The following is a 17,029-nucleotide window of genomic DNA, read 5'->3' as shown; positions in this document are numbered from 1 at the left end:
TTATGATTTTCCCTCTCGGATGATTTTTCCCTTTTCAAGTAGTCGCTTGAGGGCGTACCTCTTCAACATTGTTTTGTCTGTTTTTCCATTTAGAGTGTACACACCCTTGGAGCCGCATGTAATGATTCGGCCTTTTGGGCACCCGCTAAAAGTCGCGTATGTGCCCCTGTTGTTATTAATTTTTTTTTTTTTTTTTTTTTTTTTTTTTTTTTTTTTTTTGCGAAGCAGTTTTAGGTAAAAATTATCTGACTTGTTCATATTTTTTTGAAAACATTACCCCATGCGTTCATCTTGCCGATTTGGCTACTACACATTTACGGATACTTTTGAACCTATTTGAGAAATCCATCCTGGAGATGGGTGTCACTTCGCTGTTACAATGAGCACACCGCATGTGCGTGTTCGTGTCAACGTTAATAATAGGCTTCTCCCCGATGTTCCAAATGTTTTTCAATTGAGGGGAAGGAAAATGACAGTTAGGAGCATATTTGGTGGTGCACATGATTTTGAAAAAAATGTGTTACGACAGAGAGCCATATAGCAGAAAGGTGAGTAGGCCCTTGGGAAGGTGAAACAAGGAACACCACTTTGGAAGAAGCGTAAAAACATCAAACACATTTTCCCATGTGTATCGAAAGGAGTGCAAAAATATACCAGAGCTGTGATAAGTGATGTTGCTAATTTTTTTAAAAAAGTAATTATTCAAATCTGCTTCGTTGTATGTGTCGTTCAAGTCGATTTTCTCGTCGTAGAGCCAATGGAAGGATGTGTTTACGAATGGGATGAGAGGAAAGTGGGTATATTTTTCAAGGTTGTCTTCCTTTTCCGAATTTGTTTTGGCAATCGGTGCAGAGGTTAGCTCATCATGTGTGTCACTTGCTGTTCCATTTGTATCTTGGCTGAGCGCGGTTCCTTCCTGCGACTGGTCCCCCTCATGAAAGTGCAAATAAACTGACTTGTCCATGTACTCCTTGGCAAAATTATCGTTGTACTGAGGGTCGTTTGATATTGGGAAGGACAAGCTTTTCAGGTGGGCCCTTATCTGATGGGTCCTTCCCGTTATGGGTTGACACAAGACGAGTGATTCGTTCAACTCGGGGTTGTACGCCAGAAACATAAATCGAGTGATGCTCGGTTTCAGGCAATACTCCTCCGCGATTTGGCGATTCTTCTCTGAGTACTTTGTAAAAACGTACTTAAGCAGTTTTTTATTTTCGCAGTACATGTATCCGAAGTCGACCACGAAGTGTTGTCGGAGGGGGTTGTCCTCTTCACCAGAGCGATTGCAATGTCCGTGCCCTCCGCTTACGTCTCCGTCGTTTCCTCTTTGTTCACATCCCAATTCGAATTTCTCCACGTCAAATTCATCCAGAAGGTAGTTCCTCTTTTCGCGAATGATGGACGACAACGTATCCATGTCGCCTTGCCCACTGAGGGCCCCCTCCTCGCAGTAACTATTTCTGTGTAGGAAAATATCGTTTTTAAACGAGTTTCCCCCGTTGAGTGGGAGAGGTGAATCGTCCTTACCAACAGAACAATAATCTTCTACTAACTCGTTCAGAGTTTTGTTGTCCATGTCGTCAATCACCTTTTTCTCATCCAAGAGTGTTCTAATGAGGATACGGAAATCTCCCTCCACTCTCGTAATGTAAGATTTCTTTATGCTATTATTTGAGATGTTCTGTGAGAAGAACGTGGAGAAGTTTTTATTTTTCCCAAACATCACAATGCCTGAAGTTAGCTTGTCCAGTCTGTGCAATGTGTAAATGTAGGAGTCGTCTTTTTCCTGCTTATCTTTCCTTTCGTTGTTATAAGACTTGTGTTGTTTAACCCGGCGTTGCACATTTTCCGATATGGGCTCTACAGGTGGTTTTGCCGACTTGTCTGTGTTGGCCTTTTCTTCGTTCTGCTTTTTTCCCTCCTCTGAAGACTCGATGCTACATGGTGGCACGCTCCTTACGTTGTTTAATGTATATATGGTCTCGTTTAAATCTCTCTCGTTGGTAAGATAATCATCCCCATTGATATTTTCGGCTCTTAAATTTGTGGCTACTTTTTTACGATTTTCACCTGACTTGTTCAGGCACTTATTATCATCTAGAAATATTTTTTCTTGCTTTCTCTTCTTCGCGTTTTCTACCACATCATCTGCATGTCCTTCTATTTGTCTCTCCCCCAAATCTATGCCGTTGTCTCCATTCTGTTCCTTCCCTTGTTGGGGTTCTTCATTCTGAGGAGAAGGGGATTCCACCCCTGGGTTGTCTTTAATGGTGGCTTCCTTATAATTGAAGCTGATTTTGATGACATCCCCTTCGTTCCGTTCTGTCTGTTCATCCTTTGGGTTTGTCTGTCCGATGTTCTCCTCTCCAGAGAGTTGTTCCTTCCGTAAAGTGGAGCTGATATAGTTTTGCAGAATTCGCAGAAGAGAGTTATACTGATAGAAGCCAACCGGGTGGGTAGGCATACTAGCAGACTTGTACACGCAAATGAAATTTTGATCTTCGTAAAGAATTAATATTTTGTTACATATGACTGGCTTCTCGAATAACAGGAGCTTATGTTGGATTAGGTCGTTGCTTTTCAGGAGGTAATCACACGACACATTTTCCTTGTTTACCTTTATGTAACCTTTTCTTATAGATTCCTTGATGTAGCTTAAATCGTAAGCACAGAATTCGGAGGTTAAAACATCTGAAATTCTTTTTCCTATCCATCTTTTTTTCGTGTAGAGTTTATATGTGTATACATAGGGACTAACAAAACGTAACTTATTTTTTGTGAAGTACTTTGGCTCGAAGTTGCTATCTACAACATTCAATCCGCTCGTGTTCGGGATAACTATTCTCATCACTTTAAATGAGTATGCTAGTGTTATTAGTATCAGGGGGAGAAGCCCATACAGGAGCATTATATATGGTTCCGTCTTCTTGCGGGAGGTATGTGGAGGGTCAGCTTCGTTTCCACTGCGCCGCCTAGTTAATACGAAATAGCTAGACCGCCTCCCCCCAGGGTAAGTGTCCCTACACTAGGGAAGAGCAGTAGTACTCACTTCGCTACAACGTCAAAAATGAAATAAAGGAATTTGCATTTATCGCGCACCTTGGTGTAACGTGATCAGTATTTTTTACAAATTGGTGAGAGTAGGCACGGCGCACTGGAGACTCTCCTCTTTAAATCTCTCCTTTTGTACGTTCGTTCTGTAAAATTCGGAACGGTGAGGAAAAGGCCCACATGCGGAAGTGTACAATACCACCTTAATACGAATTAGCCATTTTCAATAAAAACAGCCTAAAATTATGTTCGCCAAAGAGTTCATTTTTGATATCTTTTCTATGATTGGTTTATTTTTTCTCTCGGGTCAAGCCACCTCCTCCATTCATAGGTACCGTTTCAACCTAGTTTGTGGATCTCCCCTTCCTTTGATTATTGGTGCAGGTTGATGGAGGGTACATTCTGAAAAAATCCTCTATTTTTTTTTTTTTTTTTTTTTTTTTTTTTTTTTGCATCCACTATGGGTAAGTCAAGCAGTGGGGAAGAAGAACATTTTTCTTTTTTTTTGAATGAGCCAAATGGTGAGAGAATGGCACATAACCTATGTTGCAATCAGGAAAGTTAACTCTTGTTGCCCTGAGCGGAAATCGCATGGGGGTCTTGTGGGTTTTTCCCCCCCTAAAAAAATAATGGATAATGTTTAGAGCCGCCTTGCTAATTCTTCTCTTCCGATCTTGCCTGAGATGCTTCCAGCTGAGTAAGATTTCCATAAATTATGAACATCTCTGGAACGTTTATTATCCCGGCGTAAGGGGAAGAACTGCCTATGTTAGGCTTCCTCAGGCGGTAAGATGGATCCCCGAAAAGAGGGTGGAAAATAAAGGACACGCCCCCGATGAGGAAGTGCATCATTCAAGTAATGACATAGACACCCCACGTGGAGACCTGCACATCATCCTAAATAACAATCTGCAAAATGTTGCGAAACAAATTTTGAAAGACGAAAATGTGAATCTCCCCAAGCATTGCCTCCTTGAAGACAACAAAATTTTCGACGACTATGAATACCAGTCGAGTGTGATTTTATTTTTGGAGCATTCTTTAGGAAAAGGAAAAGATGTGCGCAGTGAGGTCCTTCGAATTTTTAAAGGAGCAGATGCAGAGCTAATTGATTCTATACGCATATCCCCCAATGGGATACTCAACATCAGAGTTGCTGATGCGTTCGTGTTGCGGGATTTTCTGCAGTTTTACAGGCAAGGAAGAGCCCACATTGGTACAGCTCCAGTAGGCGTAGATTACGCAAGTAACAACAACCCTGAAATGGAGAATCCGCGAAAAAGAGAAAAATCCACCGTTTTGCTAGATTTTTGTGGAGTAAATATGGCGAAAAACATGCACATGGGACATCTTAAGTCGCTCCTTCTTGGAAATGCATTGAGTAACATTTTCCGTTCCTTGAATTATTCTGTGAAATGCAGAAGCCATATAGGAGACTGGAACATGAATCTCGCAATAGTTTTAAGTTTTCTTATTATGTTTCCTTACGAGGTAATATCCGGGGGGAAAATAAATGGAGAGAAAGTGCATAACATTAGTGGAGCTGATAATGATGACAAGGCGGAATCGTACAAAGGGTGTAGAACGCCCTGCATATCCACCGGTCAGATGAATAAACACATAGATGTAGAGCATCGTGTAAGTGCAGATTATACAGAATCTGAAGTAGAGAAAGAATCAGAAAAAGTTGTGGAGGAAGAAATCTACAGGAAGTTGGAGAACAGCTTGAAGGAGGAAAAGTTTAATAAAGGTTATGAACAGTTGGACCCATCTAAATGGGAAAATATAAATCTAGCTAACATTGAATTTGCATACAGAATGGGGAAGAAGCTTTTTACCTCATCGGATGTATTTAAAAGGATCAGTAAGAGTAGCTTACGCATGATGTACGAAAAGGATGAGAAGATGATTGCCTTGTGGGATAACATATGCAAGAGTAGCAAGCGAGTAAGCAAGTAGCTTCGGTGGACATGTCATGGAAGCGCTATATCATCACTTACTATAATGTACAATCCTTCCACCAACCCTTTTGCACTGTTGAATTGCACAGGGGTTGGTACATTTGTTCCCTGATCATTCTCATTCTCCTTTTTTTTTTTTTTTTTTTTTTTTTTTCTCCCTTCCCTAGGCAAACAAGGAAATTTTGAATAAAATGAAAATCAAGAAGTTGATAGACAAGGGGGAGAGTTTCTACGTCAAGTTTGTGCCGACCATATTGCGGAGACTCCAAGACGCCAATATGGTTTTTCATCTGGAGGGAAAGTCGTGCCTTTTGCTGAGGAGCAACCAAGTCGGAATGAACAGTGTCAATGGTGGGTGCACTCCAAACCGGAGGAAAGACACCCACATACTGAGCACCAAGGAGGAGCACTACGAAGTTGTTCAGGTGACACAGGAACTTCTCGATCAAGTCAAGAGGAACGGCGTGGATGAATTAAAGAAGAACTTCACCTTAGTGACTCTTGAGAACGATGTAGCCTTCACCTATGCAGCCATTGACTTAGCCGCAATACACTATCGAGTGGTACATGAGAAAGCCAACAAAATAATATATGTGGTTGATGAAAATCAAAGGAAACATTTTATGCAAATTTTTTCCATAGCAAGGTTTGCACATATTCTCTCCGATGATGTTGAATGTATATGTCTCAATTACGGTTTTGTGCTCAACTCAGAAAACAAGAAAATGAAAACAAAAGATTTGTGTAAAAAGAATATTTCCGTTAAGGATATGCTGGAAAATGTTAAGTTAACTAATAATAATGCGCATGAAAAAAATGAACAAACAAATTTAAACAAAGTACACATGGAGAAGAAACACAGAGAAAAATTCCTTTTGTCGTCACTTATTTATTCTTACTTGTCTGTAAAAAATTATAAAAGACAAATAATAACAAGCATTCTTAAGCATTCTCACACGGAGTATCTTTTCATAATTAATTGCTACAATGAAGTCTCTTCCATTTTGGGGAATAGAAAAAAAGGCGATTACTCCTCCCATATGTCAATAAGAAAAAACGTGCTGATTGAAAATAATTTAAAAAAATTGATGCTACACATTATTCATTTTAACTATGTCACGGAGGAAGTGACTCGCAACTACGGCGTAGACAGATTGTGCTCCTTTCTATTCATTCTGTCACAAAAAATGCAACCCCTACTCCAGAGCAGATTTTTGAAGAAGTTTATTCCCCATTTAGAAAGCGCAAGTGCTCATAATTTTTTGAAAACATTAAATGGTTTGAGGGAAGCGGAGGTACAGGAACACGTCAAAAATGCAGTAGAAGAAAATGCGCCAAACCGAACGGAAAGTATCATCGATTGGATAACCCAAACGGAACTGTATCTTCTCATCAAAAACAGCGGCCTTGTCGACCTACGCGAAGACGAAAATTTACCTGAACAATCAGGAAAAATCGAAACGTTCATTTTTAACCGAATTTTTGAAGTACTCATTATGCAAACATACCTCACCCTCGTTAGAAGAATATTTAAAATGCTAAATTTGCAACTGGTGAACTCTGGGCAACGTGATTCTGGACCGCGGGCTGCGGATTTGTAGAAGGTGCCTACGTACCACACGCCGACTGTTTTTGTATGCACACACCGAAAGGGGGCCTTCTTAAGAATATCCTCCACCCCCCCCTTTAACCCCATGGCGAGTTTTTCCCCCTATAGAAATGTTAAACGTTTAAAGCTTTTATTAATTGCCTCCTGGCGCATGCACCATTTTGGCAAAGTGAAATTGGATTTTTCACAATTTACAAAAAAAAAGAAAAAACGTGAACACGATATTCACTAGAATAAGCTTGCAATCAAATGGGTTAGCATTCGCGCCGACATGCAGGAGTAGCAAACCCCCAAAAAAAAAAAAAAGAAAAAAAAAAGAAAAAAAAACAAATGTTGTGAGGAGAAAAAAATATGACAGAAACATATGCTTGGGCATGTAGTAGATCAGCACTCGCGTGTGGGATGGATGATACTAGCTGGTATGATAGATATATAGTGAGATAAAAGAGAAAATCCAATTAAAGAAAGAAGCTATATTGTAAAAGGTTGTACATTTGAAAAGGGAGATCTTGAAAAGGAGGGTGATCTTTCTACAAATACCATCATTTAAATCTTCAAATGGAGCGGAAAATTTCTTTCTTCTCCACATCCGAAGGGAAAATTAATGCATGTGTTTGTTCTACATTGCATGGCTTGCACACTTACAAAAGGCACATGCAGAGCCATGCAACTTTTGTTCACGCGTGTAGAATGGAGACTCGATTCTTTTTTTTTCTTTTCTTTTCTTTTTTTCTTTTTTTTTTTTTTTTTTTCTCTGTTCTCGTGTGTCATCCTTCAAAATTCAACATTAGATATTTATAAAAAGCATAAAAAAGACAAATATTTAAAATACATTTACTAATTTTGTTTTGTTAAAATTTAATTGCTCCTTTTTACTATGCCTTTTGGAGAAACTTTAGGGATGGCCTTCACTGGTGGCGGTTTTATATCGAGGTGCTTGCGCTTTCCTGTGGAGTGGAGCGGAAGGGGGGAAAAAGGCAACGTGGTGTGGAAAAAGCGAAAATGTTGAAGACGGGACAAGAATATATGCTCAGGCATGCAGATACGCACATTGCACTTTATGACTGTGTCATTGTATGTCCTATTTGTGGAGAAGTAACAAAATTAATGGAAGAAAAAAAAAAAAAAAAAAAAAATGCACAATGGAGCGATCCGTTTTTTCCACATGTAGGCAACATCGACTCGCATAGACCAAAACAATTTGGCATTTCTTTACACATATCATCACATGCAGTTGGCTCCACTTTGTTGTGCTTTTTTTTTTTTTTTTTTTTTTTTTTTTAAACTTGCTAACCTATGTGCGAATCAAGAGCAGAAAGTCTCTTGCTCTCACGCCGTTCATATTCTTCTTTCGCTGACTTCTGCCTGTCCATACTTCTGCTTCGACCTTTTGGTTCGTCCGCCTTAGATTGTGTGCATCCCATTTCTAAAAAGAAAAGGCAACATGCGGATATGTGGTATGAGGACGCATTGTTCAAGGATATAGATCATAGGTAAGTCATGGAAACAAATTAATTCTGCTTCCTGTTGCGTTATTTTATTTTATTTTATTTTATTTTATTTTTTTTCTATGAATATATGTTAATAATATATTTGCACACAGCAACGTTGTGAAGAAAATAAGAAGCTGTACTTGTGAGCAGGTTATACAAAGTGCACGGAGGTATGTTTGAAGCGATGCTTTATAACTGGGGTGGATTCTCCTTGCCTTGAAAAAAAAAAAAAAAAAAAAATAGAAAAATGGGTGAATTTTAAAATAGTCTTTGCACTCAATTGGGGAAGGCGGAAGGGTGCAATCTGACAGATGCGTGCATCGGAAAAATTGTTCCGTTTGCTCTACACAAGTGCACAATCATATGCCTCTGTTCCTGGCGCAACAACTGTCGCCGCTTTCCTGCTGACCAGTTGCTCGCTCTGCTCTTTTGGGCTGCTTCCTCTGGTGCTGTTTGAAGGCGACTGCCAAAGGCCCGTGGGGGAAACTCTGGCTTACACAGCGGCATAGATATTTATCTATATACGTGCGTGTGTATATTCGCACATGTGTATAGGACCACGTGTACATGCCCATGTGTGCACGCGTGCGTAAAGGTATTAACATAAACACATCAGCAGACTCACGTGCTCATATATATTAAGGGCGTCGCCACAAAGTACGCCTCACGTTAACAAGTGAGTAGGTTATAACACATGAATTTGCACAAGCTCTCTTCGTGAAATAAAAACATTGGGATTAGTATATGTGATATGGGATGCTTTTTACTTTCTCTTTTTTAATTCCATTTCACATAATATTTTGTACATAATTATTCTCTTCTCTTACATTTTTTTTTTTTTTTTTTTTTTTCTTCTTCTTCTTCAAAGGACAAATTTGGTGCACATGTTGTGTTGTTGTTTGGGGGTCAATTTGGTTAATTTGGTCAATTTGATTAATTTTGGTCAACCAGGTTAAATTTGCGTTATTTGCGATTGATCTTTGGTTGTTCTTTTTGTTGTTTCGTGAAAATTCTGATTATTTTCAATTATTTCTTGATCATTTTACGATTACTTTGCGGTCACTTTTTGATCTCTTTGTGGTCATTTTGTTATTTAAATTTTAGCTAATTTATGATAAAAATTTGACAACCTTTTACAGCTTTGTGGCTGCTTTTTTTTTTTTTTTTTTTTTTTTTTTTTAGCGCCAGAATGAAAACGAGCTAGTCCTTTTTTTTTTTTTTTTTTTTTTTTTTTCTACACCAGGTTTGTGCGTCTCTTCCATTTGTTGTCAACTTTTGTGCTGTTCTTTAAAAACATTCCCTTTTTAATTTTATGTTTTCCTTTTTTTTTTGTCGTTATCCCCCTTTTATTATTCAAAATTTGTTTTCTCCACGAAAAGCAGATTTAACCGATTTTTTTCTTTTTCTTCGTGTGTAATAGTCACACTGAAGAGAAATTGAAATGTTCCATTTTTTTTTTTTTTTTTTTTTTTTTTTTGGCTGACTTGTTCATAAAAAGGGGAAGCACTTGGTTAAAGTTTTTTTTTTTTTTTTTTTTTTATTAACACATTCATATGACATGTTTTTTTGGCTGTACAAGTTAGTATACCCTTGTGGCTGATGGGCGTATATCCACTTATGTAATTTCCCGCTTGTTAGTAACAGCATTTTGCGATTTATCGCATAAACGAAACAAGTGTGAAGATTAATGAGTGGACGACGCAATCGTCCTGTTTCACCGAATTCTTTCACATAGAGGAATAGTAGTTAAGGAGTGCACAATTAACACAGCCGCCAGGATTGACAGGTAAAAAAGAAGAACACCCCCTTCGTAAGGGGTTAACAAACTGTACGCACATGTTAAACGCGTCTGCTTTTCGCATTTTGGTGAAACGCAAATTGTCAATTTGGGTAAAAAAAAAAAAAAAAAAATAAAAGGCAACGTTGCAGTGACCTACTATGGATTGATGATGCGTTTGGGAAGAAAGCACAAGCTTAACTTCCACCCCCATACTTCGTGCAGATATCCCAGCTCACATCCACATTTAAAGCGCGCGGAATTTGTCCATCCATGAGTAGCAGTGTTTAATTTTCATTGCGAATTTTACAAATACACTAAATTGTCAAACGGTAAGGCACATGACACTTAAGAGAAAGGGTGGAGGACCACATATCCATTCAATTGTGAGAAGGGTAAGAAACGGTTTGACAAGTAAACGTATCAAAATTGCATTTTTTCCCATTTCGGAAAAACAAGTAGTGAACGTGGACATCCACTACACGTTTGCGAGGTTCTCCTCAAGCGCCTTCCCGTTCATACCCCTTTGGTTTCCTTCAAAATTTTGCGCATAATCTTTTTGGATTTCTTCTTGTTCACGTTTTCAAATTTCGTTTCGGTTAAGTTTAATTTTACGTTTCTGTTCAGGAAGCCATAGTCGGTGTCTTGGTCATATTTAAAATGGTGCCAAAAAAAGGACCAAGCGTAATCGCCATTTTTTTTATACCCCTGGAAATCAAGGAGTTCATCTGGGGTTTTATTAATGGGAACAAAAAAGGGGTACACATCATCCTTAAACTTCCGATGGCACATTTTCATTTTCAATTGGAGAAAATTATTTTTATAAATGCATGTTATATCACTAAGGTCGATATAAGAAAAGGGTCGAAATGCTCTCTGGATCCTTGTATATTCCTGAGATTTGTTTCTTTTCTGTCTATTCTTGAAGTTTTTGCATTCCCATTCTTGGACCATGAAATTTTTTCTTGTGTTAATTATAACAACAGGAGGTAACGGTTCATTTTTCGTAAATTTCGTATCCATATTATCATTCGTCGTGTATGTATATGTGTACCTCTTCAGGTTATAACTATTTAATTTATTGTATGTACTGTTGTATGAATTTACATTTTCACATTCCACTTGGGGATCTTCATTAATGTCATTTGGAACATTTTCAATTATGTGAGAATTCAAATCGTATGCAAAATTTGTATCCTTTGCTTGGTTGAATTTTTCATGATATTTCTTTATGTCAAAGTCGTTGTAAAATTTTTCTACGTTGTCGATGACGATGAGAGTGTCATCAATTCGCATGTCTGGAAGCCACGTTTGCATTACCAAGTAGACATTTTCTTCTAAATATTTATCGGTCTTCTTTTCAACCATGTAGAGTTTTTTGATAACTTCGTTTTTTTCCTCTTCGTCCATATCTGCAAGGAGATCATTTTTCTGTTTTCCGTCATCCTTCCCTTTCCCCTTTCCGCTACTGCTCGTGGACGAAGCCAAAGATGGGTGCATAACATTCCCATGAATGTCCATAATTTCATCCTTTTCCTGGAACCTTTTAATATCTTCCCTCACTTTTTGTATCACCTTTTTGTTTATGAGCTTTTCCTTCTCGTCTATGTTTTTCATGTCCTTCAACAGCTGTATGTTCACTTCATTAATATTTTCGAACATGCGCTGCATCTTCTGCTCGTCCGCTCTGTACCTTCTTTCGTAAACGTCTACCTTCGGAGAATTTCCCACATGAGCAATGTAGTCTCGTTCCTGATTGATATATTTGAAAATGTTTTCTCCGTTCGCCGGGGGCCCTGTTTGTGTCCTTGCCATTTTGTACCCATCTGTTTCCATTGAATTTTTCAAGTCCACCGAGGAGGCGTCATTTCCCCCCTCAACTGTACCGTTTTCCTTTCCCCCCTCAACTGTGCCGTTTTCCTTTCCCCCCTCAACTGTGCCGTTTTCCTTTCCCCCCCCAGTGGTTTCATCCTGCTCTAACTCCTCAATGCTCTCAGAGTGCACCTCATTTGGCACTAAATTATTTTTGGCCCGATCGTATACGCTTTCCCTCACATAGTATATATTCATCTTCCCAAACATGGCAACATCTTGTGGGACATTTATTCCGTTCCTTTCGAAAAAAAGTCGTTTGAATTTGCTACCTTTGTGCAAATCTCTTCCCCTCAGTCTGTCTTCCCATTCACATGCACTTCCCACATTTCTTTTCCACAGATTTCCTTTGGGAATGTACAAGAATAGTGTATTTTTCCCTCGGCACTTGGATCTGGTTCTTCTTCTTTTTTCGTCTCCACTTGTCGTCAAGTGTGGGACATAGTCGGATCTGCGCTTCATCACCCCCAGGTTATTAACGCCACTTTTGTTTTCGCTAAGTAGTAGCGTAAGAATGCACAACAGGAGGAATTGCACGTGTTTTTGCACATGTTTCATTTTTCTTGCAAAAATGAAAGACTCGATTTGGTCCTGTGTGTATTTCGCCACTGTATCATGGCACTTCTGAATTGACAAAATACTGTCATGGTGGGAGTGGCCATAAGGAGCTGTTCACATTTCGGAGGGCCCCGTTGCATCGTACTTGCGCGATCACCTTGTATCAGTTAATTTTAATGAACCTCTACGAGGGTTCCCTGAAAAAAGGGGAAGCTCAGTTTTCAGTGCCTCCCGTCCTCCATCTGCAGATGGGTCCTTTCCCCAAAATTCGCAAAAACACCCCGCAATAAAGTGGGCACAGTTCATGTGGACGGCCTGCTCGTTCGCAGCCTTACATCATTGCGTTTTTTTTTTTTTTTTTTTTTTTTTTTTCTTCTCCTCATCGTAATGCTTGTTTTTAACTGGTTTGCTCGTTTGTTTGTTTGTTTATTACACGGCTGCATAAATTGGTTGAAAGAAGAACATGCGAGGTGCAAAAAGGGCAAGCCCCAAATGGGGAAAGCGCAAAAATTAAAATCGACCCGCAGTAACGCGGCGAAGTGAGGGCAACGGAGAAATAGGGGAATTCTTCACATGCCATTGTTGTTACGCAAAAAAAAAAAAAAAAAAAAAAAAAAAAAAAAAAAAAATCACGCAATTTGAAGTGAAGCGATATTGCAGAGGGGAAAAAACACTCAACGATGTAATCACCACAAATGCGCGGCCCGATGACCGAACCTCAGGGGGAGCCCTTTCCCTCACTTGAGGCACGAGAGGAACCGCGTGACATGCGCCTCGACAATTGGGGCGTCATCACTCGTTATGCCCAAAGGGTGTACGCTTTCCTGGTCTTGCCCATCCCACTTGGCACAGTCGCTCAGGTAGGCTTGGACCTCGGCGCGCAACTCTGACGAATCGACACGCACATCTGACGGATCGACACGCAACTCTGACGAATCGTCGCGGTTTCCTTCTCTGCTCCTCCGTGTGAGAAGAAAAGAAAGCGAGCAGCTGAACAAAAAAAAAGGTTTGTAATTCCTCACCTTCAATCTTTTGCAAACATTTATCAAGTATTGCGTGTCTGCCTGTAATTGGCGAAGCAGTGTTTCATTCAAGTGGGAAATACTGCTTACAGAGGAAAGGAACATCTCGGCCATTTGTTCGAATAGAAGATCCATCAAGTATTTACTGTCGTGCTCATGGAATATCTGAATGTACAAGAATATGGTTTCTACGATGAAGCAAATGTTTTCGTCTGGATCCGACTTGTCCACCTTGTCTTCCTTCCGAAGAGCACCCACCTTGACAGTGTATTTATTTGTGTAATTGTACAGTGGGATTAAGGCCAACTGAATGATATTTTTTATAATGGTATTTTTTATGTCATTCAATTTGCACAGAGATGATTTTAGTAGATGTTTTCCGCACTCGTTCTCGTCCACCTCGACCTCAGAGGGAGGTTCTTCATTTGGGAAGCCATCTCCTTGCTCTCCTTGTGATATTGTGTGGTGATCATCATGTTTCATTTTACGCAATTCTTCTCGCACAGTGAACTCTCCGTTGGTATTTTCTGTGGAGGGAACCCTCTTGGGAAAGTCACCCTTCTCGAAATACGCGTGAACGTGGGCAATGTTGAGATCGACCCCCGGGGGGTACTTCTCCTGTCTGTTCAGATAACTTTTGGAAATACCGTTGATCACACTTCTACTCATAAAATGGCCATAAGTTCTTTCGAAAAGATACTTCCCAAAGGATTCATACAATTTTGTAATATTAACAAAGGTGTTAAGGATTTTAATAAAGGTCGTCATGGCAATTTTCACGTACTCTATGACTTCATTGGAAGAGTCTATTTCCTGCTTCATGCAGAGATAGCGAGCGCCATCATCACCTTTATCCTCTTCGTTGTCATGTTCAGCATGAATGCCTGTCAAGCTTTTCCTTTTTCTTTTTTCATTTTCCTCCTTCCTCCGTATTTGGTCCTTGATGTTGTAAATTATTTCATACACAAAGTTGTATACATTAATGAAGAGCAAAAGAAATTCTGTATCATGATTAAAAGTGAATGAAAAAAAAGGGATGAATTTAAAAAAAGGAGTATTGAATATCTCTTTTGAATTTATTTCATTTTTTTTTTTTTGAATGATTTTGGTGATGTCTTCTTCCAGATGCGTAAAAAAATTCTCTAGCTTATTCTCCGCCATTATGTCATTTCGGTTAAATGTGCTAACTTTTCTGTTCACCTCTTCGAAGCAATGCATGTCAAAATGGGAGGTGTCACTCAGGTTTACTACATGTTCTGCCATAATATTGTCGTTCATAAAAATTGCCTCCTTTAGTATTCTACTTAGCATGTTTTTTTTTCCGATGAGGAAGGGAGAGTTGGAAAGTATATTCACGCTAACGTTCAGTGCATCCATAATTTTGTGCGTCTCAGTCCCTTTCCGTTTATTCGTGCTTGATTTTTCGTCGTGAAATTGCTTCGTATGCTCTCCTACCAAGTGACCCACCACCTCGATTGCCTCCTTGTACAGCCCCACGAAGAACTCGTCCTCGTGGTGGTCCACTTGGTCTCCTTCATCAGTTTCCCTGACAGTTTGGACAACTGTGGCAACTTCTGCGCAAATTTGCCGGACGAGACACCGCATAGCCTCCTGGTGCTCCTCAATAAATGTTGTGAAGTATTCATAATAGTTTATCACTGCGTTGTGGACAGCCAACCCTGTCTCGGATTGTGTGAATTTGAAGAAAGTTTTCCGAAAATTTCCCACCATAAAATGAACAATCTGTTTTGTAATCACCTCAATCACGTACCCCTCAGAATACACGTACATGTGGAGAAACTTCAAATAAGTACAGATGGTCTGTACGTAAATGCGCACAATTTTCTTCAAGTCGATCTGGACACTACTATCGATCAGGAAAGATGAGAGAACGCTATTTAGAAGGGAAAAAAAATCTTCAAAAAATTCTGCACTATATAGTGACACATCAAGGGAAGACAAATAAATTTTAAAATAGGAAATAATTTCTTCATGCTCATTTATGTAGAGCATATTGGAGTGTAACATAATTGCTTTTTTTATTTTTTCATTTATATCTAGCTGTACATTTTTTACAATTAAAAATAATTCGTTCATGTTTTTTTTTAAGGATGGGAATGCCTTTAAAAAGAGCAATCCTTTTTTGATATTCTCCAGTCTGCTTTTCGCGTCGACGCTTTTTCGAAGGACACTCTCTAGTTCGTGCGTGTTGTGCGTTTCGTGCGTGTTGTGCGTTTCGTGCGTGTCGTGCGTGTCGTGCCTGTCGTGGTGGGGGTCATCCCTATGGTGACGACCCACCTCTGCGTTCCCACTTCTAACACTGTCGCTACTGCAGGAGGTAGCGCTTTTCCAATTATTTTCCTCCCATGTTTGTAGTACACCTCCATCCAGGTTGCCTTCCCCAACAGGCACCGTCAGATCTTCCACGTTAATGCTACTGAACACTTTCTCCATTTCAAACTGCATGGCCTCCACATGTGTCTTCGTTTCGATTACCATGCTCCTGTACTCTTCTACCTCGGTCTTTATCTCCCCATCTATGTACTCCTTCTCCGCTTTTACCTCTTCCCATAATGAGTGAACTTTTTTTTCCAATTCTTCTGATTCTTCTGCTGTGATCCCCTCTTCATATTCGACCCCTCTCCCACGTGGTAGGAACCCCCTAAAGTGCAGTTCAAAGAAGGCCTCGCAGTTGTTCTTGCTCTCTTTTATCTCCTTCAAGACGGTGTGCTGATCCATTCGCGTGGCACTGCGGTAAGGTTACTCTCTATCGGTGGGAAAGTGCGTGGACAGGTATGCTCTTTCGCGGGAAAGAGTGATAGTTCTTGGCTGTGCCAAGTTGTGCTTAATATCGTCCGCACGGTAGCCAGGTCTTCGGGGAGGATATACTCCTACCTTATCAGTGAGTTGCTTTTCATTTTCTTGTCCTCAACTGGCATCCTAAAATTGTAACGAAAATATAGGGTTAGCTTATTGGGGACCTTAAAAAAATGGGGGAGAATTCTCCACTGTGTTTCTAACCGGTTGAAGTTAAAAATGGGGCAATTTTTTTTGGTCGAGTTTTTTTTTTTTTTTTTTTTTTTTTCTCACAACTGCGCGCTCTTGCGTGTACATCCCACTCCTGTGGCGTGGCAGGTTACGTCTCTCCGCCACTCCGTGTGAAAAATTGTGAATGACTCAGAGGATGCGTTTTTGCATATCCCCACTTCTCACGAAGTTGGAGACCCTTGAAGCTCCACAAATGGTGTTCATACGACGCGTTTCACGGTTGCACTTTTTCTCCAATTCACCTGCAGTGTTCAGGCGGGAGGTGCGAATTCTTTTCCTAAATTTCACCATCTCGCCAGTTGCACCTTTTTCGGGTACATAAGAACCAAGAGAAAAAACCTCTCTCACTCGATTGTCGTAGCGAAAGGGGCAGTTACTTCTGTTTCCAATCGGGGGGGAAAAAAAAAGGAATCAGCTAATTGGAGCTGTAGGTGCGCGCGAGCTAGCCAAAGGGTGCTAAAATTAGTGGATACAAAGCAAGGGATTCTCACCAAGGGACTCCCGCCAAGGCACCCAGACTTAGGAACGATACCAGAGGAATACGAACGGACGGGTGGAGCCCCCCCCCTCCCATGAGCGGCCCAAAATGAAGAGACCAATAGAGGAGACACCCCCGCACATAGATACACACGCAACGA

General features: G+C 40.0%; 5 protein-coding genes across 5 annotated transcripts; 1 reads left to right on the top strand and 4 right to left on the bottom strand.

The window, feature by feature from the left end:
• Positions 1-520: 520 nt before the first annotated feature.
• Positions 521-2,908, bottom strand: PKNH_0711900 (pseudouridylate synthase, putative; the record flags this gene model as incomplete). The annotated part of the gene is made up of 1 exon (XM_002258375.1): positions 521-2,908. The coding sequence occupies one exon, from the start codon at positions 2,906-2,908 to the stop codon at positions 521-523; it is 2,388 nt and encodes a 795-aa protein (XP_002258411.1).
• Positions 2,909-3,687: 779 nt separating this feature from the next.
• PKNH_0711800 (arginine--tRNA ligase, putative) lies at positions 3,688-6,613 on the top strand (the record flags this gene model as incomplete). The annotated part of the gene is made up of 2 exons (XM_002258374.1): positions 3,688-4,998; positions 5,180-6,613. 2 exons carry the CDS (start codon positions 3,688-3,690, stop codon positions 6,611-6,613), a joined length of 2,745 nt encoding a protein of 914 aa, XP_002258410.1.
• An 866-nt stretch (positions 6,614-7,479) lies between these two features.
• Positions 7,480-8,045, bottom strand: PKNH_0711700 (conserved Plasmodium protein, unknown function; the record flags this gene model as incomplete). Its single annotated transcript, XM_039113928.1, has 2 exons — positions 7,480-7,568; positions 7,916-8,045. The coding sequence occupies 2 exons, from the start codon at positions 8,043-8,045 to the stop codon at positions 7,480-7,482; spliced, it is 219 nt and encodes a 72-aa protein (XP_038969569.1).
• Positions 8,046-10,407: 2,362 nt separating this feature from the next.
• Positions 10,408-12,321, bottom strand: PKNH_0711600 (conserved Plasmodium protein, unknown function; the record flags this gene model as incomplete). Its single annotated transcript, XM_002258373.1, has 1 exon — positions 10,408-12,321. The coding sequence occupies one exon, from the start codon at positions 12,319-12,321 to the stop codon at positions 10,408-10,410; it is 1,914 nt and encodes a 637-aa protein (XP_002258409.1).
• Positions 12,322-13,058: 737 nt separating this feature from the next.
• On the bottom strand, positions 13,059-16,082 carry PKNH_0711500 (conserved Plasmodium protein, unknown function; the record flags this gene model as incomplete). Its single annotated transcript, XM_002258372.1, has 1 exon — positions 13,059-16,082. One exon carries the CDS (start codon positions 16,080-16,082, stop codon positions 13,059-13,061), a length of 3,024 nt encoding a protein of 1,007 aa, XP_002258408.1.
• Positions 16,083-17,029: the final 947 nt, after the last annotated feature.

This window comes from Plasmodium knowlesi (assembly GCF_000006355.2).
Source record: "Plasmodium knowlesi strain H genome assembly, chromosome: 7".
Lineage (NCBI taxonomy): Eukaryota > Apicomplexa > Aconoidasida > Haemosporida > Plasmodiidae > Plasmodium > Plasmodium knowlesi.
The sequence above is the reverse complement of the archived record's forward strand: the minus strand, read 5'-3'. Positions and strand labels throughout refer to the sequence as shown.